The 24,531-nt window shown below is 44.2% G+C and overlaps 1 protein-coding gene across 1 annotated transcript; it reads left to right on the top strand.

Annotated features, from left to right (window-relative positions):
* The first annotated feature begins 75 nt into the window (after window positions 1-75).
* On the top strand, window positions 76-24,329 carry PXMP2 (peroxisomal membrane protein 2). Its single transcript, XM_056528649.1, has 5 exons — window positions 76-462; window positions 3,891-4,007; window positions 18,307-18,469; window positions 21,453-21,572; window positions 22,866-24,329. The coding sequence occupies exons 1-5, from the start codon at window positions 344-346 to the stop codon at window positions 22,932-22,934; spliced, it is 588 nt and encodes a 195-aa protein (XP_056384624.1). The 5' UTR covers window positions 76-343; the 3' UTR covers window positions 22,935-24,329.
* The last annotated feature ends 202 nt before the right edge of the window (window positions 24,330-24,531 follow it).

Consider the following 24,531-nt stretch of genomic DNA (forward strand, 5'->3'; position numbering starts at 1 on the left):
GACCAGCCGGCCAATCAGGCCCGGGCTGCCCTAATAAGAGCCAATCATTGGAGTATTTTCTTAGGGACTGTCACTATTTTGTCTTACTGTTATAGGCGTAAAACATACTATGTCACCTATACATGTAGTAGAATCGTTTCTCTACACTGATTATAGCGTATTTGGAAAACCGCGCTCATTTGTAATACATCATTCACACAGCGCGCCCGGAGAGCGACACTACAGGTGGCTGCTGGGTCACAAAATTCCACCTCACACCGTCCCTGCGCGGCCTATATAGGCGGAGTCAGGGTCCTGCTCGTTCCCACCTACCTGACTGCAGGAGCAGGTGGTTAGTGCAGCTATGCCGCTAGCCTCCAAGCCTATCCCGGAGCCTGAACATGGTCCCATACACACAGCCCTCCTGCGGACCTACTTACAGCTCCTGCACAGCCGGCCTGTACTCACTAAGGCGCTGACCAGGTAACTGTAGCTGCTTCAGGTGGAGGAGGACATGCTGGTACATGTAGTTCTACCCGCCTCTCAGTGATCAGCTTCATCTACCGGTCCCCAGTTCTCGATGTCTTGTATGGTGTATTTCTAGCAACAAAACTTTCTGGGAGAAAAACGGATCTGCCGGATCCAAATATGAGGCCCCTTTCACACTACAGGTATCATCCCGAAAATATCTCCGTTATTACTCCCGGTAAAAAGTCCTGAAAACGTCCGGCAAAAAAATCTCATTCATGTCAATGGGATTTTTTTGAACATCCTTTTGCATCAGGTATGTCCGTTTTTACTAATTATTTTTGCTGCACAAAAGACAGCAAAGGTAGTGAGAAAAAAAACGGACGTTAAAATTTAACATCGAAGTCTATGGGAATCAGATGTTCAAAAACATCTGTTAGGGTGCTTTCACACCACGTTTTGTACTTACGGTTCCGTATACGGCTTGGGGTAGGGGGGGCAGGGGGGAATCGCGGCGCCCACACTCAGCCGTATAGGGGAACCGTATTTAATGCATGTCAATGAGCCGATCGGAGTGAACCGCAGCCTCCGGTCGGCTGCGTTTTTGGCCGTATGCGGTTTCCCGACCGCAGGCAAAAACGTGGTCAACCGCGTTTTTGCCTACGGTCGGGAAACCGCATACGGACGAAAACGCAGCCGACCGGAGGCTGCGGTTCACTCCGATCGGCTCATTGACATGCATTAAATACGGTTCCCCTATACGGCTGAGTGCGGGCACCGCAATTAAGCCCCGCCCCTCTCCTCCCAGCCGTATTCGGGAACCGTAAGTACAAAACGTGGTGTGAAAGCACCCTTTTTAGTTTTTTTTTTTTTAACATTCGTTTTTTTGCACTGAGCATGCTCAGTACAGCTTTACAAAAAAGGGTTAAAAACCTGATTTAAAAAAAAAAAAGGATGTAACTGGTAATCAAGGATGAACAACATCAAGTTTTTTAAGGAAAAAAATAACGGATGATGGTCATCAGTTATCCGTTATTACGTTTTTCTCATCCGTTATTGTGATGGCTGCTTTCACACTATAAAATGTATCCGTTTTAAAGATGCGTTCAATGTTCCTTTATTAAAAAAACAAACAAACTTAAAATCGTCCCTTAAATGGCCGTTAAAAAAATCCCATACGGCCGTTAGAAAATTTCATTATAGTCTATGGGATTTTTCGAATAACCGTTTTAACCCGTTATAGATAATGGACGTTATTTTGTGACTATGCTCCCGTTATTTCTCCCGTTACTATCTTCCGTTATTAATAATGGGTTAAAACGGTTAATGTAAAAATCCCCTAGACTGTGGGATTTTCTAATGGCCGTATGGGATCTTGTAACGGACATTTAACGGCTGATTTTCAGTTTTTTTTTATAACGGAACATTTTAACGGATCTTTAAGACGGATACATTTTATAGTGTGAAAGCAGCCTAACTGTAAAAGAAAGAAAAAAAGCAGGATGAGACCTGTAGTGTGAAAGGGGCCATAGAGCAGGATCATTCCATATACCTGCCGGTATTTTGGCTACCCTGATGGTATTTTTATATTAAAAATACCAGCAATGCAATGTATTTATCCAACCAATCCTCCAACTCCCGGAATGTTGCACTAGAACAGTGTTTCCTAACCAGAGCGCCTCCAGCTGTTGCAAAACTACAACTCCCAGCATTCCCGGACAGCCGTTTGCTGTCCGGGCATGCTGGGAATTGTAGTTTTGCAACAGCTGGAGGCAACCCTGGTTGGGAAATGCTGACCTATATTATAGACTACTATATAGTCCAACATGCTGGGAGTTGTAGTTTTCGTTTGGGGCAGCTGCTGAGCCACAGGCTGTATCAGGGCATGCTGGGAGTTGTACTTAGTAACTAACTGCAACTTTCATTAGGGGGAAAAAAAAGAAAAAGTGATCAAAAAGTCACATCCAAACAAAAATGGAACTGTTAAAAACTACAGATCGGGGCGCAAAAAATGAGCCCTCATACGGGCCCATATAAAAAGAAATAAAAAAATGTATAGGGGTCAGAATAGGACAAAATTTTCCCCCGCATATGTGTATCCTGTGATGTCATGCATATATAATTAATTATGCAAATTAGCATGGCCTGTAAAAAAAAAAAAAAAAAAAAAAAAAAAAAGTTGCCCTATATGTAGGCTCATACTACCTTTCTTCACCCATTGGTTTCTGTTCTGATTTTTGACAGGAAGAAAGACGATGCACGCAGTATATATTCCCCCCCCCCCCCCCCCCTAAAAATGAAATAAATGTAGGAGAAATGGATATAATAAAACTGTAAAAGTGGAGCAGCGGACCCCATTGATTTCTATGGCCGAACAGAGTCTCCTAGAGACTACATTCGACACCTATGCATTTAAAGCAGATTCAAAAGCGTGGGCTCCTGCCATTTTGGAGTAGCGCACTAGGTGACACTGTAGACTGATACAAGTAACAGAGCAGTAACATAGTATTAAAGGGGTATTCCAGGAAAAAAACATATATTTTTTTTAATTATATCAACTGGCTCCAGAAAGTTAAACAGATTTGTAAATTAGGATGAAAAATGCAGGAGTCGGCGGTATGATAAACTTCACCTTTTATTGTAATCCAAGTTAAAACTTCGACATGGACGATAAAACCTCCTGGACCAGCAACATGTCGCGTTTCAGGTCATGTGACCCTTCATCAGATGCATGCGTCTCTCTCTCTCTCTCTCTCTCTCTCTCTCTCTCTCTCTCTCTCTCTCTCTCTCTCTCTCTCTCTCTCTCTCTTTTTTTTTTTCTCTCTCTCTCTTTTTTTTTTCTCTCTCTCTCTCTTTTATTTTTTTTCTCTCTTTTTTTTTTTTTCCTCTCTCTCTTCTCTCTTTTTTTTTTCTCTCTCTCTCTCTTTTATTTTTTTTCTCTCTTTTTTTTTTCTCTCTCTTTTTTTTTTTTTTTTTTTCTCTTTTTTTTTCTCTCTTTTTTTTTCTCTCTTTTTTTTTTCTCTCTCTCTCTTTTTTTTTTTTTCTTCTCTCTTTTTTTTTTTTTTTTCTCTCTCTCTCTCTCTCTCTCTCTCTCTCTCTCTCTCTCTCTCTCACTTTTTCTCTCTAAAATATACACAATTTTTAACCAATATATATTACAAATTAAATAAAAAGTCTTTGTTGACGACATGTACACTTTAATGCCCAGGCAGTTATTTTTTAGTTTTTTCATTGTCACTTTTAAGTGCTGTAAGTTTATTTTCCCATCGACCAAGCCAAGTGAGGGGTGGTTTATTGCGGGACAAGTTGTACTCTTAGGGTTTGTCACACTATCAATATCTTGATTTCCTTTAGTTGCCTCTTACATGGTCTGGTCAAAACAAAGTGTGCACGCATCTGCAGCATGTCACTCCATTTACATTACATTTGTCTTTTATTCTCAGCGCAATTCTGTCTGCATTGGGGAACCTTTTATCTCAGAGAATAGAAAGGAGGCAGCAATGTAAATCGTCAGTGAAGAAAGTAGACCTGGTTGCGCCCCTTCGATTTGCTGCTTATGGGTAAGTTTATCAATTCCACTGCTGAAACATTGAAGGATTGAGATGGACAATAAGAGGCCTTTACCAATACTTTCCCTCCATCTAGGTGCTGTGAAAGTGGTGGAGTATTTTCCATATTTCTTAACAACGCTTGTGTCTTGAGAAATATAGAGAACAAGGTGGCAAAAAAAAAACGCTTAATCTGTAAACTTTTTGGAAGACTGAATTACATTAAAGGGGTACTCCATTGTTAAACAACTTATCTGCTATCCACCAAAGTACCCCTTTAATGAAAGGGGTTGTATGAGATTGGGATAAATAGGATTGATAATAGGTGTCTTCAGTACACACTAATAAAATGGACTGAGATACCGATAAAACATTAACCCTACGCCTCCCCTACATGTTTTGTGGCACCAGCCACATCATCAGGGGGTGTAGATGCAAATGCAGGAAGGTTTAAAGGCTGGCCCCAGTGCACCGATGTGACTGTAATGTGCGAGCCCACCTCCAAACTTCACTGCACACATAGGGCTGTGGCTGGGTAGCCCTGTGTGTCTGCTTGTAGCAGAATCCGCAGTGTAAAATATGCTTCGGATGCGCTGTGTGTGACCCTACCCAGCAATCCCTGCCTCCATTCTGGGTCCCATCTCCATTGCGCGAAGCTGGTGATTAGCATATTAGCAATGCCAGCTAATAACCGGTCTATCTCTGTAACTGGATCATGGATCCAGGTAAGTAATACCTCATTGTAATCTGTTTCTATACACTATAACCCTGTGTATTGGGTTTAGTGTGGGTGAATCGGCTGTCAGTTTTCCTGTATTGAAACAAAATCCAAGGAAAATCTTTTGCCCACACATGCTTTTTAGTTACTCACAATTTCAATGCTGGAGAACTGAATGTATAAACATGCCATGTGCACCCAGGTGACCTATTACAGCCGCATGGTTAGTTTGCTTGTATTTCTAGTTAAAATGAAGCCAAAAGTACAAGGTGAACTGCATTTCCCAACTTGTGATATTTCTCTTTCCCAACTGGTTTTAAAGCTGCTTCTTCTATATTGCCCTGTCTGAGCACAGCATGTGAGAGAAGGGGAGATGCCAAGCTATGCTTCCATTCAATGTTTTCATGTACAAAGCTGTATTAAATGCTGTCTGTAACCATTTGAGACAGGTTTGCATACCTGTTTACAACAAAACAGTAGATTAAAGGGGTACTCCACTGCCCAGCATTTGAATTCTGTTTTCACGCTGCCGGGGTTGGTCTTGACCCTCCTGACATCATGGCCATGCCCCCTCAATGCAAGTTTATGGGAGGGGGTGTGACAGCCGTCACGCCCCCTCCCATAGACTTGCATTGAGGGGGCATGTCCATGATGTCATGAGGGGCAAGGCAGACCCCCGCAGCGTGAAAACCGCATTCAAAATATTTACATCCGAATGCTTGGCAGTGGAGTACCCCTTTAAGGGCACGTTCACGCTACAGAATTCCTGTCCAAAATTTCCACAAGGAAACTTTGAGCGGATTCCGTTTGCAGCATCTTCCTCCATAATGTTACATTGAGAGCCGTCTCAATGTAACAATTTTTTTCACATTTTTTAAATATTTTTGGAAATATAAAAAAAATAAAATACTTATCACAAAATATGAAAAATTTAATTATAACTTGTCGTACCTCCCACTGTTGACCAACAGTGGGTGTTAAAGCGTACCCGTCAGATCACTCAAAAAAACAACTGTTATATGTTGCGCAGTATCTCATCCTGATCATGTACATGAACTTTTTATGTGTCTGTGACCTACATTTCTCTCAAAATTTGCTTTATTTCTGAAATACCTTAATTTTATCTACCAGAAGCAGGGGGGCGGGTACTCACTATGATAACCACTCCCCCTCCCTCTCCTCAGTCCAGTGCTTCCCAACCAGGGTGCCTCCAGCCGTTGCAAAACTACAGCTCCCAGCATGCCCACACATCATTTGGCAGTGCAGGCATGCTGGGAGTTTTAGTTTTGAAATAGCATGAGGATATGATTGTATTCCCCCTTTATTACACACACACACACACACACACACACACACACACACACACACTGGGCTCATATATTCCTACACATACACATTAGAGAGACACACTGATATACACATATATATATATACACACAAACACACACACATGCATGGACACTTACTTTTTCATCTGCAATGTATATTTCTGCCTCTCTCATTGATGTCTGCTGTGTGAGAGTCGGCAGCAGGCTTCCTGCCCCTCCCCCTCTCCTTCTCTTCACATGAGTCTCTGCAGTGTGTACAGCCCCTCCCCCCTCCAAAACGTCCCGGAGTCCAGGACGAAGCAGTGTTCACAGAAGCACTGAATGCATTCCAGGAGGCAGAGGGGGCAGTTCTTTGACTGGCTTTTTCAGTATGAAATAACATAAATTACTCTTACCGGTAATTGTTTTTCGTTGAGCCCATGATGGCACCTTTGGAGAAACCGCCTCCTTCCTTAGGACAGGAAACAGGAACTGGAAACAGTTTGCATATAAGGACCATAGGAGCTGCTATTCCCCAAGTTCTTAAGTATCAAGGAGTAACAACCCAAAAGGAATTATCAATGATTAATAGTCAACCATAACCTACATACATAGCTAGGAAATATTAATATATCTCCACTTTATTTGTATTTTTTTTATAATACATGGGAGGGAATTAGTAGGTGCCATCATGGGCTCAACGAAAAACAATTACAAGTAAGAGTAATTTATGTTTTCCCTATCGCCCATGATGGCACCTTTTGGAGAGTGAGTAGATTAGACTAATAATTAGGGGGGGGGGAACTACTGCCTGGAGAACTTTACGACCAAATGAAAGCTCTTCAGCTCTCATTTGATTCAACCTGTAGTGTTTGTAGAAGGTATGTGGTGAACTCCAGGTGGCTGCTCTGCAGATCTGCTGAATAGAAGCTAAGGCTCTTTCTGCCCAGGATGTAGAAACTGATCTGGTAGAATGAGCACTAAACCCTGAAGGGGATTTAGATTTGCATTTGCAGAAGTGTATGCTAGCTGGATGGATTGTTTGTTTTATCCACCTCGCCACAGTGCTAGGACCAGCTGCTCTACCCTTATTCGGCCCCTGGAATTGAAGTAACAACTTAGGCTATAGGCGCCAATCTTTAGATATGTCCAAATAATGAAGACATCTCCTAACATCTAGACAATGGAATTCTTTTTCCTTGTCATTTTTAGGATTTTCACAGAAGGAAGGTAGAATCACAACTTGAGTTCTATGGAAGTCAGAGACCCTCTTGGGGAGAAAGGCTGGACCAGGAGGCAATACCACTCTATCATTAAAGACAGACAAATAGGACTGGTTAATAGAGAAACTAGTAATTTCCCCAACCCTCCTGGCCGACGTGACTGCCAAAAGAAACACACGCTTAAAGGTAAGAATCTTTAAGGGAATCTCAATTAATGGCTCAAAGGGAGTTTTAGTGAGACTATTTATGACAATATTTAAGTCCCAAGGTGGAACCAATGGTCTAACCACCGGAGACATCCTGATTGTTGCTGAAAGAAATCTTTTAATCCAAGGATGTTCCGCTAGTTTATAATCAAAAAGAGCACTAAGTGCTGACACTTGAACTTTTAAAGTACTGGGTCTAAGCTGTTTGCCTAGACCCACTTGCAAAAAATCTAATATTTTTGGGATGTCAGGAGTTTTAAGAACATCAATAGGGTTTTGCATGAATCTACCAAAGGCTTTCCAAGGTCTTAAATAAATTTGAGAAGTTACCTTTTTCTGCTGGCCAACAGAGTAGTAATAACACGATCAGAAAGACCCCTTTGTTCTAAGATGCCCCGCTCAACCTCCATGCCGTCAGATGCAGATTGGAGGTCTCTGCATGCATAACTGAACCTTGATGTAGAAGGTTCGGGGACTCTGGAAGGATCCAGGGATCTGACACTAACATCTTCCTCAACCAGGTGAACCATACCCTGTGGGGCAAGAATGGGGCAATGACCACTACTCTCGCCCTGTCCTCTCTGATCTTCCTTAGGACTCTGGGAAGTAACCTGACTGGAGGGAAGGCATGAAGAAGTCCCCTGCACCAACTCTGAGAAAGTGTATATCCCTAGAGGGTGATCTGCTGGTGACAGGGAGAAAAAATCTTTTACTTTCCTATTGGCCCTTGAGGCGAACAGATCTATGCGGGGAGTACCCCAACGTTGACAGATCTGGAGAAAGATCCTCTGATCTTATTCCCAATCCCCTTGGTTCAGGCGATGTCTGCTGAGATAGTCCGCCACCTGATTTTGGGACCCCTTTAGATGGAGAGCAAACAGGGAGCTGAGATGCATCTCTGCCAGTCTGAAGATGTGATGACAAGTCCTCATGAGGGAAGGGGATCTGATACCCCCCTGATGATTTAAGTAGGCAACTACTGTGGAATTGTCTGACAGAATTTTTAGGTCCTTTCCGCCAAGCAGAGGAACGGATTCAGAGATGGCGAACAGGAATGCCTTCAATTCCCTTAGGTTCTGAGATTCCCTGGAAATCTCCTGACTCCATTGACCCTGAAGAATTAAGGATTCTCCGTGGGCTCCCCACCCCCAGGGGCTTTCGTCTGTAGTAAGGCAAAATTGGTTCTTTTTTACCCAATAAATGCCCTTTTCTAGATTCACCGGATTTACCCACCGGAGAAGGGACCTTTTTACTTGGGCTGAAGGGGTCATGTAAGTGTCTAATGAATAGGGGGCTCCGTCACACTGGCTCAGTATTTGCCCCTGTAGCCTCCTCGAATGGTACTGAGCCCATAAAACCGCTGGGATACACAAAGTTAACAGGCCCAGGACAGACATGGCCTCCCTTATGGGGAGCTCTTTTAGTTTCAGTAACTGAGACACTTTCTGCCTGACCAAAATCACCTTGGATTGGGGAATAAAGGAGATCTGATGGGTGGAATCCAGGCCTATCCCCAGGAATGTGCATGCCTGAGAAGGGACCAGGTGGGATTTGTCTAAATTCACTTCCCACCCTAGGTTCAACAGAATTTTTTGAGTCTGAAGAACCTACCGAATCAAGAGCTCCTCCGAGTCTGACACCAAAAGGAAATTGTCTAAGTACTGAACTATGACTATATTTTGTTCTCTTACATGGGCCATCACCTCGGCCATAAGTTTGGTGAAGACTCGGGGAGCCTGTGATAGGCCAAAGGGAAGCGCCTGAAACTGGAGGTGTAACAGATGGGTTCCCAAGACTACCGCCACCCTTAAATATTTTTGATGACCTTAGAAAATCAGGACCTGATGATATGCGTCCCTCAAGTCCAAGGTGACCATAAAACAGTTCTGGTTCAGGATAGCGAATCGTTTCCATGCGAAATTTGTGGTACTTCAGGAAACTATTCAATAGCTTGAGATTTATTATAGTGCGGAAGGAGCCATTGGGCTTTCTTACCAGGAAGAGCGTGGAGTAGTATCCCAGACCTCGCTCTTCTTCCGGAACCTGAATCAGAACTCTCTTCTGAATCAAGGAGAAAACTTCTTTCTCCAGGGTAGCCTGTTTCTCTGGAAACCTTCGGAGATCTGTTAGAACATATCTGGGAGTCGGGAGACCTGCAAATTTTTTTTTTTTTTTTTAAACCGGTTTTTATTGTGGACAAAACCCTGTGGCTTGCAGAAATTCTCTCCAATTGGGGAAGAAAATGAGACAACCTGCCCCCCACTGGGAACCTTAAGTCATTGCTGACTGGACTTCTTGGAGGTTTCAGGGGTAGTGAACATGAAACCTCTGCTTCTTCTCTGGCCTCGCCACTGCCTGGCCCTGTATGAACCTCTCCGAAATTCCACCCTTCCTCTTCCACAAAAGGGCATCTTGTTCTGGATAGGGAAGGAAGGGATTAAGGGAAAGGCCTTCTTCCTATCCGCTGCTTTCTCTAACACTAGATCTAAATCAGTCCCAAAAAGAAAGGAACCTTCACAGGGTATAGCACATAATTTAGATTTGGAGCTAAGATCACCTCCTTTCCACTCTTTAACCCAAATAGCCCGTCTGGCAGAATTGGCACAGGCCGAAGCTTTAACGGATAGTTTTATGGTGTCTGCAGAAGCATCTGATATAAAGTCTGCCGCTGCTGCCAAGGTAGGGATTGATTGAAGCAATTGGTCTCTAGGAGCACCATCCCTGATTTGCTCCTCCAGCTGATTAATCCAGACCTTTTAAGGATCTTGCCATAGATGTGGTAGCAATAACTGGCCTGAAGGAGCCTGCTGCTGCTTCCCAGGCTCTTTTTTTTTTTTTTTTTTTTTTTTTTTTTTTTTTAAGAAATCCATCAGCCCTTCTGTCCATTGGCTCCCTTAGAGAGCCGGCATCCTCAAAAAGTAGGGCTGCTTTTTTAGACATCTTAGCTACAGGTGGATCAATTCTAGGGGACCTATCCCAATTGACGGTGAATTCTTCCTGAAAAGGATATTTTCTCTTAATAATGCTCGGTACTATAGCATATCTCTTATCTGGTCTTTGCCATTCAGACTTTATAATAGAGGTCAAAGAGTCATTCACTGGAAAACCAATAATTTTGCGGGGTACAAGGCCTTCATACATGCGATCTTGCACAGATAAAGGCTCAATCCTATCGTCAAGCTTCATGGTAGATCTAACCACTCTGACTAGACTGTCCACATTTTCAGTAGGAAAAAGAGCACCGCTATGAACTTCCTCCAAAATTTCTGACTCTTAAGCCAAATCACCCTCTTCAAATTCAAAAAAATCTCTTTGCTCTGAACAACCAGGTGCAGAAGAATGGATGGCTATAGTGGAATAACTAGGCTCTTGCACGGATGACCAAGTAGACATACAGGCCTTAACCCCTTAATGACCCAGCCATTTTACACCTTAGGACCCGGCCATTTTTTGCACATCTGACCACTGTCACTTTAAACATTAATAACTCTGGAATGCTTTTAGTTATCATTCTGATTCCGAGATTGTTTTTTCGTGATATATTCTACTTTGACGAGTTTTTACTTTTGGAAGACATCAGAGGGCTTCAAAGTTCAGCAGCAATTTTCCAATTTTTCACAAAATTTCCCAAATCACAATTTTTTTAGGGACCAGTTCAGGTTTGAAGTGGATTTGAAGGGTCTTCATCTTAGAAAAAACCCACAAATGACCCCATTATAAAAACTGCACCCCCCAAAATATTCAAAATGACATTCAGACAGCATTTTAACCCTTTAGGTGTTGCACAGGAATAGCAGCAAAGTGAAGGAGAAAATTCACAATTTCCATTTTTTTACACTCGCATGTTCTTGTAGACCCAATTTTTTAATTTTTACAAGGGGTAAAAGGAGAAAATGTATACTTGTTTTTGTAGCCCAATTTCTCTCGACTAAGCACATACCTCATATATCTATGTAAAGTGTTCGGCGGGCGTAGTAGAGGGCTCAGAAGGGAAGGAGCGACAAGGGGATTTTGGAGCATACGTTTTTCTGAAATGGTTTTTGGGGGGCATGTTGCATTTAGGAAGCCCCTATGGTGCCAGAACAGCAAAAAAAAAACACACATGGCATACCATTTTGGAAACTAGACCCCTTGAGGAATGTAACAAGGAATAAAGTGAGCCTTAATACCCCACAGGTGTTTCACGACTTTTGCATATGTTAAAAAATTAAAAAAAAATTTCAATAAAATGTGTGCTTCCCCCCCCCCCCCCAAATTTCATTTTTGCAAGGGTTAATAGCAGAAAATAGCCCCCAAAATTTGTAACCCCATCTCTTCTGAGTATGGAGGTACCCCATAAGTTGACATGAAGTGCACTATGGGCGAACTACAATGCTCAGAAGAGAAGGAGTCATATTTGGCTTTTTGAGAGCAAATTTTGCTCGTGGGCATGTTGCATTTAGGAAGCCCCTATGGTGCCAGGACAACAAAAAATACCCACATGCCATACCATTTTGGAAACTAGACCCCTTGAGGAACGTAACAAGGAATAAAGTGAGCCTTAATACCCCACAGGGGTTTCACGACTTTTGCATACGTAAAAAAAAAAAAAAAAAAAAATTTTCACTAAAATGTGTTTCCCCCCCAAATTTCACATTTTTGCAAGGGTTAACAGCAGAAAATACCCCCCAAAATTTGTAACCCCATCTCTTCCGAGTATGGAGGTACCCCATAAGTTGACCTGAAGCGCACTACGGGCGAACTACAATGCTCAGAAGAGAAGGAGTCATATTTGGCTTTTTGAGAGCAAATTTTGCTCAGGGGGCATGTCGCATTTAGGAAGCCCCTATGGTGCCAGGACAGCAAAATAACACCCACATGGCATACCATTTTGGAAACTAGACCCCTTGAGGAACGTAACAAGGGGTACAGTGAGCATTTACCCCCCCACTGGTGTCTGTCAGATCTTTGGAACAGTGGGCTGTAAAAATTTTTTTATTTGCGCAGCCCACTGTTCCAAAGATCTGTCAGACACCAGTGGGGTGTAAATTCTCACTGCACCCCTCATTACATTCCGTGAGGGGTGTAGTTTCCGAAATGGGGTCACATGTGTTTTTTTTTTTTTTTTTTGCGTTTGTCAAAACCGCTGTAACAATCAGCCACCCCTGTGCAAATCACCTCAAATGTACATGGTGCACTCTCCCTTCTGAGCCTTGTTGTGCGCCCCCAGAGCACTTTGCACCCACATATGGGGTATCTCCGTAGTCGGGAGAAGTTGCATTACAAATTTTGGGGGGCTTTTTTTCCCTTTTACCTCTTGTCAAAATGAAAAGTATAGGACAACACCAGCATGTTAGTGTAAAAAATTTTTTTTTTTTACACTAACATGCTGGTGTAGACCACAATTTCACCTTTTCATAAGGGGTGAAAGGAGAAAAAGCCCCCCAAAATTTGTAAGGCAATTTCTCCCGAGTACGGCGATACCCCATATGTGACCCTAAACTGTTGCCTTGAAATACGACAGGGCTCCAAAGTGAGAGCGCCATGCGCATTTGAGGCCTGAATTAGGGATTTGCATTGGGGTGGACATAGGGGTAGTCTACGCCAGTGATTCCCAAACAGGGTGCCTCCAGCTGTTGCAAAACTCCCAGCATGCTTGGACAGTCAACGGCTGTCCGGCAATACTGGGAGTTGTTGTTTTGCAACAGCTGGAGGCTCCATTTTGAAAACAGTGGCGTACCAGACGTTTTTCATTTTTATTGGGGAGGGGAGGGGGGCTGTGTAGGGGTATGTGTATATGTACTGTTTTTGACTTTTTATTTTATTTTGTGTTAGTGTAGTGTTTTTAGGGTACAGTCACACGGGCGGGGGGGGGTTACAGCAATTTTCCCGCTGCGAGTTTGAGCTGCCGCGCAAAATTAGCTGCATCGCAAACTGCAGCCTGATACTCACTGTAAGCCCCCTGCCCATGTGAATGTACCCTGTACATTCACAAGGGGGGGGACCTCCAGCTGTTGCAAAACTACAACTCCCAGCATGCACAGTCTCAGTGCATGCTGGTAGTTATAGTTTTGCAACAGCTGGAGGCACACGGGTTGGGAAACACTGAGTTAGGAAACAGACAATGTTTCCCAACCAGTGTGCCTCCTGTTGTTGCAAAACCACAACTCCCAAACATTCTCAGGCCTGCTGGGAGTACTAGTCCGGCAACATCTTTAGAGCCAGATGTTGCCGAACTACAACTCCCAGCATGCTTGGAGTTGTAGTTTGCAACATCTGGAGGACTACAGTTTGCAGACCACTAATACAGTGGTTCCCAATCTGTGCCCTTCCAGATGTTGCAAAACTACAACTCCCAGTATGCCAAAACTGTCCAGGCATGCTGGGAGTTGTAGTTCTGCAACATCTGAAGGGCCAGATGTTACAGAACTACAACTCCCAGCATGCCTGGACAGTAAGGGCATGCTGAGAATGTGTAGTTTTGCAACATCTGGAAGGGCACAGTGGTCTCCAAACTGTGGACCTCCAGATGTTGCAAAACTGCAACTCCCAGCATGCCCAGACGCCAAGGGCTGTCTGGGCATGCTGGGAGTTGTAGTATATAGGGTCCCAATACAGCAATGCATGTCGCTTTACGGCGATGTGCATTGCTGTAAAGGGCCTGACCGCGGCTGAAGATCTACTCACCTGTCGCCGCCGCCGCCGTCTTCCTCGCCGAGATCCGGGTCTTCAGGGACGAGGTAAGTACCGGGGCCGGTCCCCAGCACTCCCCCGCCGCGTCCTCCGGTCTTCCTCCCGTCCTCTCCGGACTTTCATGGGCCGGGCAGGACGGGAGGAAGTAACCGCCCCCCCTCCTGCGATTGGTCTGTTAACTAACCGACAGATCGCAGGGAATAGGAGGAGGTGGCAAGTTTGCCACCTCGCTCCTAGTCTTCAGCATGGTCCTGGCTGTCTGTGACAGCCGGGTCCATGCGAAATTACCGGGCGGTCGGGTCCCAGAGACCCGATCAGCCCGGTATCGCCGCAGATCGCAAGGGCGATTTCCCTTGCGATTTGCGGCGATCGCCGACATGGGGGGCATACATGGCCCCCCTCGGCGTTTTGCCCTGGATCCCTGCTGAAGGATTTCAGCAGGGAGCCGCTTCCGATCTCCGCCGGGTGAGCGGCGGAGACCTGGAAAAGACATGACGTATGCATACGTCATGGGTCCTTAAGACCCAGGGTGTGAAGACGTATGCATACGTCATGGGTCCTGAAGAGGTTAATCTCCTCTCTGACTACCTCCTGCATACTTTTGGAGAAAGACAGACTGAGACACATCCTCCACAATCCTTTTAACACAGGCTTCACAATGTGAACTTAACCTCCCTGGCGGTATGATTCTGTCAGGAAATTTGTACCAAAAGCGGTACAATTTTTTTAACTGAATTTCACATCTCCCTCCGCCCATTTCACATCTCCCCTGTCACATTCCCCCTCTCCCTTGTCACATCCCCCGTCACATTCTCGCCCCTCCTTGTCACATTCTCCCCCCCCCCCCTTGTCACATTCTCCCCCCCCCCCCCTTGTCACATTCTTCCCCCTTGTCACCTTGTCTTGTCCTGCAGCAAATACACTAGGTTTGCCGGGCAGATTTCAAACCTAGTGTATTTCCTGCAGAACAAGTCCTTTCCCCTTCAGCCAATCACAGGCTTTACACCACTGCGGCCTGTGATTGGCTGAAAAGTGAAAGGTCCTAGAAGATGAATAGTGAAGAGAGGACACCCCGGGCTGCACGGAGGGGAACGGCATCTGCAGGGACCGGGACTAGGTGAGCAAAAGGTTTTTTTATTTTACTACTTCTTCCTTTTACATTTAGCTCAGTGTTTTTCTAACAGGGGGCCTCCAGCTGTTGTGAAACTACTACTCCCAGCATGCCCGGACAGCCTTTGGCTGTTCGGGCATGCTGAGAGTTGTAGTTTTGCAACAGCTGGAGGCCCCCTGGTAGGGAAACACTGACTTTTAGTATTTTTCTTTACCTGCTCTGGCCGGCCCCCGCAACGGGAGCCGACCCGAGCAGATAATCGCATGTTTTCCCGGGGGCTGCATCGCTATATCGCATTGCTTTTGCGATATATCGTGCAGCCCGGCAGGGAACTCTGCAATTCTACCCCGAGCGTGACTCGGGGTTACCGATCCTGGCAGGGAAAATTAACCCCGAGTCACGCTCGGGAATACCGCTCAGGAGGTTAAATAATTTGGATCCAACTTCTTTCTACAAAGAACACACTCTTTACTTTTATATTTAGCCTAAAACAAATTAACAAAAACTACCATTAAAAGGTTGCAAAAAAAGACTTCACGGGACAGGTGTCCCCTTACCCCACCATAGTACCGGTTCGGCTGTCACAGCAGGCTCCATTTCAATGCGAGTCGCTTGTTCCATAAGTCACTGACCTGGAGCAAGCACCTCTCCTGGATCCTGGAGAGGTACTGGACTGGCTGGGCGCCCCTCCTTTTTAACCCCTTACGACGCAGGACGTATACTTACGTCCTGCGCCGGCTCCCGCGATATGAAGCGGGACCCCACATCGCGTCGGTCCCAGCGCTCATCAACGGCCGGGACCCGCGGCTAATACCACAAATCGCCGATCGCGGCAATGTGCGGTATTAACCCTTTTAGAAGCGGCGGTCAAGGCTGACCGCCGCTTCTAAAGTGAAAGTATCCCGGCTAGTCAGTCGGGCTGTTCGGGACCGCCGCAGGGAAATCGCGGCGTCCCGAACAGCTTACAGGACACCGGGAGGGCCCTTACCTGCCTCCTCTGTGTCCGATCGACGAATGACTGCTCCGTGCCTGAGATCCAGGCAGGAGCAGTCAAGCGCCGATAACACTGATCACAAGCGTGTTAATACACGCCAGTGATCAGCACAGGAGAACAGTGTGTGCAGTGTTAAAGGTCCCTATGGGACATATAACACTGCAAAAAAAAAAAAAAAGTTTAAAAAAAAGTGTTAATAAAGGTCATTTAACCCCTTCCCTAATAAAAGTTTAAATCACCCCCCCTTTTCCCATAAAAAAATATAAAGTGAAAATAAACATATGTGGTATGCGTAAATGTCCGAACTATAAAAATATTTCATTAATTAAACCGCACGGTCAATGGCGTACGTGCAAAAAAATTCAAAAGTCCAAAAAAGCGTATTTTTGGTCACTTTTTATACCATTAAAAAGTGATCAAAAAGTCCGATCAAAACAAAAATCATACCGATAAAAACTTTAGATCACGGCGCAAAACATGAGTCCTCATACCGCCCTTTACGTGGAAAAATAAAAAAGTTATAGGGGTCAAAAGTATAAATTTTCCTGCATGTAGTCATGATTTTTTCCAGAAGTACGACAAAATGAAACCTATATAAGTAGGGTATCATTTTAACCGTATGGACCTACAGAATAATAAGGTGTAATTTTTACCGAAATATGCACTGCGTAGAAACGGAAGCCCCCAAAAGTTACAAAATGGTGTTTTTTCTTCGATTTTGTCGCACAATGATATATTTTTTTTTTTTTTTCCGTTTCGCCGTGAATTTTTGGGTAAAATGACTAATGTCACTGCAAAGTAGAATTGGTGACACAAAAAATAAGCCATAATATGGATTTTTAGGTGGAAAATTGAAAGGGTTATGATTTTTAAAAGGTAAGGAGGAAAAAACGAAAATGCAAAAACTGAAAAAGGGGTTAAATACCCTGCCGGATTCTGTCCTTCCCGGTCAGAGGCCGCAAGGACTTCCCTCTCCGTGTACTTCAGAATAGGCCGCAGCGCCCCCTTTCTCCTCCCGGCGGAAGCGCACTGACGTTACGTGCGCTGAACACGTACGCACGCAGACTCCACCCCCCCCCCCCCTTCTTCCCGGAAGCGAACGCCGCCGGACCGCGAACGCTAGGCCGCGCTCGCAAGAGGAGGAGGAGAAGGCCGCATGCCGATGCCGGAGGGACCGGGAGAGACTGGGAGAGGTCTCCCAGACTTAGCGGCTGCCCCATACGAAGGACTTTAAGCCGCTTGCAGGTACCCTGTATGTCCCAATTAGGCCAGGCCACATACTTACTGCCCGTTTAGTCCGGGACCCGTCCCGGTTACCATCCGCAGGACAGGAAACAGAACTGAGGAATAGCAGCTCCTATGGTACTTATATGCAAACAGTTTCCAGTCCTGTGGAAGGAGGCGGTCTCTCCAAAGGTGCCATCATGGGCAATAGGGAAACTGAAAATTTTCTAATGAAAGCAATTGCAAAACCTATTGGTTTTGCATGCTTTACAACATATCAAAAATTTTTATATCTGACAGTGCCCATTTAACACAAGGAATCTGGTGAAAGCAAGGAACTTGTCTGGCTGCTGCAAAACAACCTTCCTTTTTTTTTTTTTTTAAATGTGCAAAAGGGGTTTTGTAGTTTTTTCAATTTCACGGTCACCGTTTTGTTGGTGTCTGAAGAGTGGTAAAGAACAGACTAGATGTCTCTTGATAGGTCACTGCTCCTCAGGGACTTCAAGAAAATGGTGCTGGTTCCACCTTTCATTTCACCTAGCCTGTGCTATGCACATGTGCAGTAAGCAGTCCATGCTTTTCTATGAGACACTCTCAGTCTTAACTTTCTTATGCCCTGTGCCTGCCATAAAGCAACTGTGTAGGTGTTGTGAAGTGACACACCCCAAAGAGGCTACAGAAATGGCAGCCCCCAGTACAAACGTTATTAATAATGTTAAAACTACATTGTCCTAAAACTAAAGACATAAATTAAATGCTTTATCTTCATAGAATAATTTTATTAATTAAAAAAAATGGTGACACATTGCCTTTAAATTTCCTTTTCCTGTAAAGTTTTATGTTTTTTCTCCCACAGACTTTTCTTCACTGGGCCACTGTCTCACTACTTCTACTTGTTTCTGGAGCAGTGGGTCCCGTCCTCTGTGCCCCTGGCTGGACTACGTCGCCTCCTCCTTGACCGGTTAATTATTGCTCCTGCTTTCCTGCTTCTCTTCTTTATTGTGATGAATTTTCTTGAAGTGAGTGTTTCTACTTCTTCTCCAGACTCATCCCTCTTATTATGTATGTATGTAGTAAGGCCTCACAATGCCTGCACCTACCAAGAATTGCATTTGTGTCAGCACTTGGCTATCTCCCTCAGCGGCAGCACCCATGCTTGACCGAATCCCTCAAACCTTCTCACTGTATGATCGATGTAGGAAGGAATGAGGGACATGGGGAGCCCCTACTGATCGGAGTCTTGTGGATAAGCCAGAAAAGTCAATTGTAAGAAAACCCTCACTAAACAATAAAGTTCAGAACGCAGTGATGTTTTGGTGTCTGCTGCACCTTATCTGAAGATACAAGCCTCAGGAGATTGCTAATGGTTACCAGAGTGATACCAGATAAGTTTATCTTCAGGGTCTCACCAAGTCTTCTATTACCATTGGGAAGCACTAACTGTGCTTTATGTATATGGGTTTCCCTCAGACAATGGGGTGGCCCATTCTGGTTCTAGTGGACCTGAATTGCGTAAACTGTACTATTGCTTTAAATTTGTCGTAATGTCAGAGCAGGTAAAAGTAAGATGCATTTGACCTTTCCTGTTGAGCAATATACCATATTTATCGGGGTATACCACGCACCGACCTATAACACGCACCCTCATTTTACCAAGGATATTTGGGTAAAAAAAGGTTTTTTACCCAAATATCCATGGTAAAATGAGGGTGCGTGTGTGCGCGTGTATACCCCGATACACCCACAAGAAAGGCAGGGGGAGAGAGGCCGTCGCTGCCCGCTTCTCTCCCCCTGCCTTTCCTGGGGTCTAGAGCCCTGCTGCCGGCCCTTCTCTCCCCCTGGCTATCGGCGCCGCTGCCCGTTCTGTCCCCCTGACTATCGGTGCCGGCGCCCCATTGCCGGCGCCGATAGCCAGGGAGAGAGAAGCGGCGCCGACAGCCAGGGGGAGAGAAGGGGCAGCGGCACCCATTGCCGGCGCCGCTGCCCCGTTGCCTCCCCCCATCCCCGGTGGCATAATTACCTGTTGCCGGGGTCGGGTCCGCGCTGCTGCAGGCCTCCGGCGTGCGTCCCCCTGCGTCGTTGCTATGCACGGCGCACTGACATCATGCAATCGCTGCCCCTTCTCTCCCCCTGGCTGTCGGCGCCGCTTCTCTCCCCCTGGCTATCGGCGCCGGCACCGATAGTCAGGGGGACAGAACCGGCAGCGGTGCCAATAGCCAGGGGGAGAGCAGGGCCGGCAGCAGGGCTCTAGACCCTAGGAAAGGCAGGGGGAGAGAAGCGGGCAGCGACGGCCTCTCTCCCCTGCCTTTCCTGGGGGTGTATCGACTTTAGGCTAAAAATTTTAGCCTAAAAAGTGCGTGTTATATGCCGATAAATACGGTAAGTCACAGCGCCAGAACAAATTACATGAGCATTGTAGATTCTTAGGGTAGGGTCAAATGTGCCATATTTTGCTGCATATTTTATGTAGTTTCTTTTAGTACCTATTGACTTAAATTGGCAGAAATATACACAGTTTTAATTGGTATGAAATCCAATTAAAATTGTCATGGTAAAACATTGCATTTGTTTTAATAAATTGCTCTGGAAAGTGAAAAAAAATGATGATTGGATTCTATGTACTACAGAGGCCAATTTACTGATCAATAGCTGAGGATGAACTAAAGCCTCTTAAAAGGGGGGATTCCAAAAGCAAAATAAAATGCATGCTAAGAAAAAAATAAATAAAAAATTACCCACCTATTTAATCCTGTGCTTATACAGCACAGATGATCTGGTGGTTCCCACCTGCCTCTGTTTATATGCCAGCAGGTAAAGTGGTAGTGAAAAATTATATATTGTATATTTCTATTCAGGCATGCAATAAAACATGTTAGGGCTGGGCGGTATACCGGATACCGAAATGTTGTCCATCACGATATGAATTTTAACCCATACCGCAATACCGGTTTGGCCCCTGCACTTTGGGAATTAATGCATTATCAGCCCAGCGATGCGCTGTCCCCACATCGAGAAACTAATCATATGTGACCCGCGAGCGCTGTTCTGCCCCCCCCTAATTATCATCCCAGCGCTGCGCTGTCCCCATCAGGGTAAATACTCACATATCACCCGCAAGCGTTGCCTTCCTCGTCCTCCTGTTTGTTGCGGGCCTCCGGCGCTGGAGCTCTATACTGTATGCTGTATCCCTATGCCCAGGCTGCAAAAAAATAAACAAAATAAACTTTAACTCTCCTCACATTGGTCCGGTACCGGCCTCACCTGCTTCCTGGGGACGGGAACGTCGGACAGCCTATCACCGGCCGCAGCGATGTTCCGCCTCGGCCGGTGATAGGTTGAGCGCACTGTCATGTAAGAATACCTTTATATATCGTGGAACCGCCAACAGTTACAAAAATACCGTGATACACACATTTGGTCATACTGCCCAACCCTAAAACATGTACATTGTTGATATGTAGCATTTATTAAAAACACACACTACATGTACATTATATATGTTTACACTTCGGAATGTCCGCACAGAAAATCTCTGTGTAGACGTTCTGAAAACTGGGCGCTGCCATAACATGCTGGCGCGAAGACCGCACGAGAATGCACAGTCTCATAGACTACTATACATTCAATGTGGAGTCAGCAGAAAGAATGAACAGGTTTATTCTTTCTGCAGACATGGAAATCGGAATTTCCGTGCCAGAAACATCTGGCACGAAATTCCACCATGAGGCAGAGCGGCAGAATCCTAATGAATTCAACGGGACTCCCGCTGCTCCGGAATCTCCATGCAGAATTCCGTATGGAAATTCCGATGTGTAAACATAATATATAAACATTATGGGTGTGCACTGCTTCCTCTACCTGTGCTGAAACCTTACTTCTTGGTAATGTTCAGGACTGTATTCAGTAGTGATCTAGAGCTCCCCCTTGTGCTTCTATCAGTCCGGCCATCAGTAGCCCTGTGATTGTATGCTTGATATACATTATGTTTATGTTTTGTGTCAGGGCAAAGACCTGAAGTCACTGAATCGCACACTGAAGGAGAACTACTGGTCAGCACTAAAAATGAACTGGAGGGTTTGGACGCCGTTTCAATTTATCAATGTAAACTATGTTCCAGTGCAGGTAAGATGTTTGAGTTCAGTGTTCTGCAAATGTCACAAACAGATGTGTTCCACTGTACTGTATGACTATTGTCACATAAAATATTTAGGCTTAGTTCACATCTCATTTATGGCCTCCATTTACCACACATGCTGGGAGAAACGTCTGGCATATACATGAAAGGGATGCCTTTGACATGTGCCATGGAATGGTGTCCATCACCCATAGGCCATGTTCACACGGCAGGAATTTCCCGCAAAATTCCCTGGAAGAATTCTGCCGAAATTTAGTGCCTATTGATTTTAATGGAATTCCGCAGTCCCGTTCAGTCCGCATTCCACAGAAATATAAGGCCAGTTTTATATTTTGTGAAATTCCCCAGCGGAATCCCATTGAAGTCAATTACGCAATTCTGTTCAGTAAGCTTTGCTGAACGGAATTTGTGCTGCATTGCTGAAATTCCGCTGTGTGAACATAGCCATAGGGTCCCTTTTGTTGGTGTGTTTTTCTTCGTGTGCATGTATTTTTATTAACATTTATTTATATATATATATATATTATTATTTTTTTTTTTTTAAAGCATTTGTTTTAAGGTTAAAAAAATATTATGTGAACAAAGACTTATTTATTATGTAAATTTACCCTTTTTCTATACCCACACTATTCCGATGCAGAATATGCATGTATTAAAACCCCATATGAACATGGCGATGTTGGCTTCTTTATTTAAAAAACAAAAAACACAACCGCTGTGTGTGACATCATCCTACAGTTCCAAAGATGAAAGCATGCAGACAGGTCCTTCTTAATTGAAGTAAAACAGTCCTCCAGATTTAAAAGAAATCTCCAGTGGGAGTTTTTTTTTCTTTTTTCCCTCTATAATGCCCATTGTGTGGGGTGTATAAAACAAACATTTTAAATCTACTTACCACCAGCACTTCCACGGTTCCTCCGATGTCCTGCTCTGCTCCCCTGCAGTGATTTGTCTTTTTGAAGCTGCAGAGTGTTTCAGACTGCAGCTCGGGATCGCTGGTCACAGCCATGTCCTGCCTCAGTCAACGATTTGCGGAGCTGCAGCCTGAAACACTGGGCTCGGTTGCTTCTGTAGACAGTCATGTGGCAGGAAGGTTTCGCTGTGGGAGACTGGAGCAGGACACTGGAGGCACTGTGGGAGTGCTGGAGGCAAGTAGATGTTTATTTTTTTTTATACCCCACATAAAAAGGGCATAATCAGAAAATAATAATGCTTGATTGCTTCATTGCTCTTTGAATTTGTTTGAATAAAACAAGCTTTTTCTTTTTTTGTCTTTTCAGTTTCGGGTGTTATTTGCAAACATGGTAGCCTTCTTCTGGTATACATACTTGGCTTCGACAAGGAAATGACAGACTCCTAAGTACCAGAAACATTGTGAGGTTACGAGGACAGTAGAGAAACGCTAATAATTTGCCAAAACTGAAATTTCACTGAAACATTTCTAAGAAAGATAATTGTCGTCAGTATGATTTTAAGAAGGAGGCTGTGTACCAAAAGACACTATTTCCTTGTTAGACACAGAAGGGCTTGCCAAGCAACAAATAGTCTAATTTATGTGCAGGTAGCTCAAAATGGTTAAATTGAGGCTATGTTCACACAAAGTAATTTCGGTCCTACATGTAGCAGTAAAAAATTTGACATTTAGAAGGATTAAGATTTTTTTATAGAAGTAATTTACACATTTGTTTAACGTTCTGGCACCAGTTGATTTGAAAAAAATTGTTTCTCTGGCGCTCTTCATTTGGGAACACCGAACTGATGGGTATATGTTCTTTCCACTAGGAGGCGCTGACACCAAGAAAAAAAGTCGGCTCCTCCCTGGCAGGATATACCCACCAACCAAAAACATAGTTTTCCACCGGAGTACCCCTTTAAGCTATGAAGCTGAGCTGAGTAGCAGGAATGCCTTCCCAGCCAATGTTTGGCCAGTGATTGGCTAAACAGGTATTTCCTGCATGTTCAGCCATAAGCACTGCTCAATGAATACTGGGCCCAGTCATTGCAGATCATGACAGTTGAATATAACTTGTTCATACATTTGGAATCCGCTCTGCAGACATTGCTATCTATGGGGATGGCAATGTCTGCGCGGTCCTAAGCTGACTGATTTTAGTTTGCACTGCCCAAACTCAGAGATTCTCAGTGTAAACCCGGCCCAACCAGTCGGGTGATCAAGAGACAGTCCTGCTGGTTTACATACCATACCTATTAATAGAGTGATATAGAGTGCCAAAAGATCCAGTTGTGATAACCTTTTAACACAAAGCAAGACACCTTTTTCTATGTGGTAAGGCATTCCTCCTGTAACATATTTTTTAATGAATAATACACATTAATTTTTTTCTTTTAATAAAACCGTACCATAATACAATGTGTTAAAGATTATTCCTATTTATTTATGCTTTCTGTGTGGATCTTGGCTTGAAATACTGGAACGTTTAATCCTGAAGCTTAATATACTTATTGGAGAATAAGTAGTAGCCCCAAACTACAGACAAGTCATGCATGTCCTATGTTATTGTAAGGAATAGCTTACATCACTATTCATCTGAACAACAGAGGCATGTAGGCTTTGGGATCAAGCCTGGTATGTACAATAGTCCAGTGTGTGGGTTTACTTAATGCTCTATAAGGGCCAGCAACCTGTTCTGAAATTATTTATGTAGGTCTAAAAGTTGCGTACACTTTTAAAACCATTTTTCGTGTGTGTGTTTTTTTTTATTTTGTCATGGTTATTCACTGCCACTGTTTTTTTACCAGTCACCATTGCTCCCCCCTTTGATGCCAGGCTTGCCAACATTTTTATTTTTTTCCTGGAAGACTTATTGAAATAAAATCATGGATTTGTAATGTGTGTTTTTATTTTTTTATTATTATTTTTTTTTTTTTTTTTTTTTTTTTTTTTTTTACAACTGTTCATAGATTTTTCAATAAAACACAGTGAGG

This window comes from Hyla sarda, chromosome 1 (assembly GCF_029499605.1).
Source record: "Hyla sarda isolate aHylSar1 chromosome 1, aHylSar1.hap1, whole genome shotgun sequence".
NCBI lineage: Eukaryota > Metazoa > Chordata > Amphibia > Anura > Hylidae > Hyla > Hyla sarda.

Coding starts and splice junctions, on each gene's coding strand:
- PXMP2 (XM_056528649.1), top strand. CDS start 344: ATGCCGCTAGCCTCCAAGCCTATCCCGGAGCCTGAACATGGTCCCATA. Junction 463..3,890: donor CTCACTAAGGCGCTGACCAG/GTAACTGTAGCT, acceptor TTTTATTCTCAG/CGCAATTCTGTCTGCATTGG. Junction 18,470..21,452: donor TTGTGATGAATTTTCTTGAA/GTGAGTGTTTCT, acceptor GTTTTGTGTCAG/GGCAAAGACCTGAAGTCACT.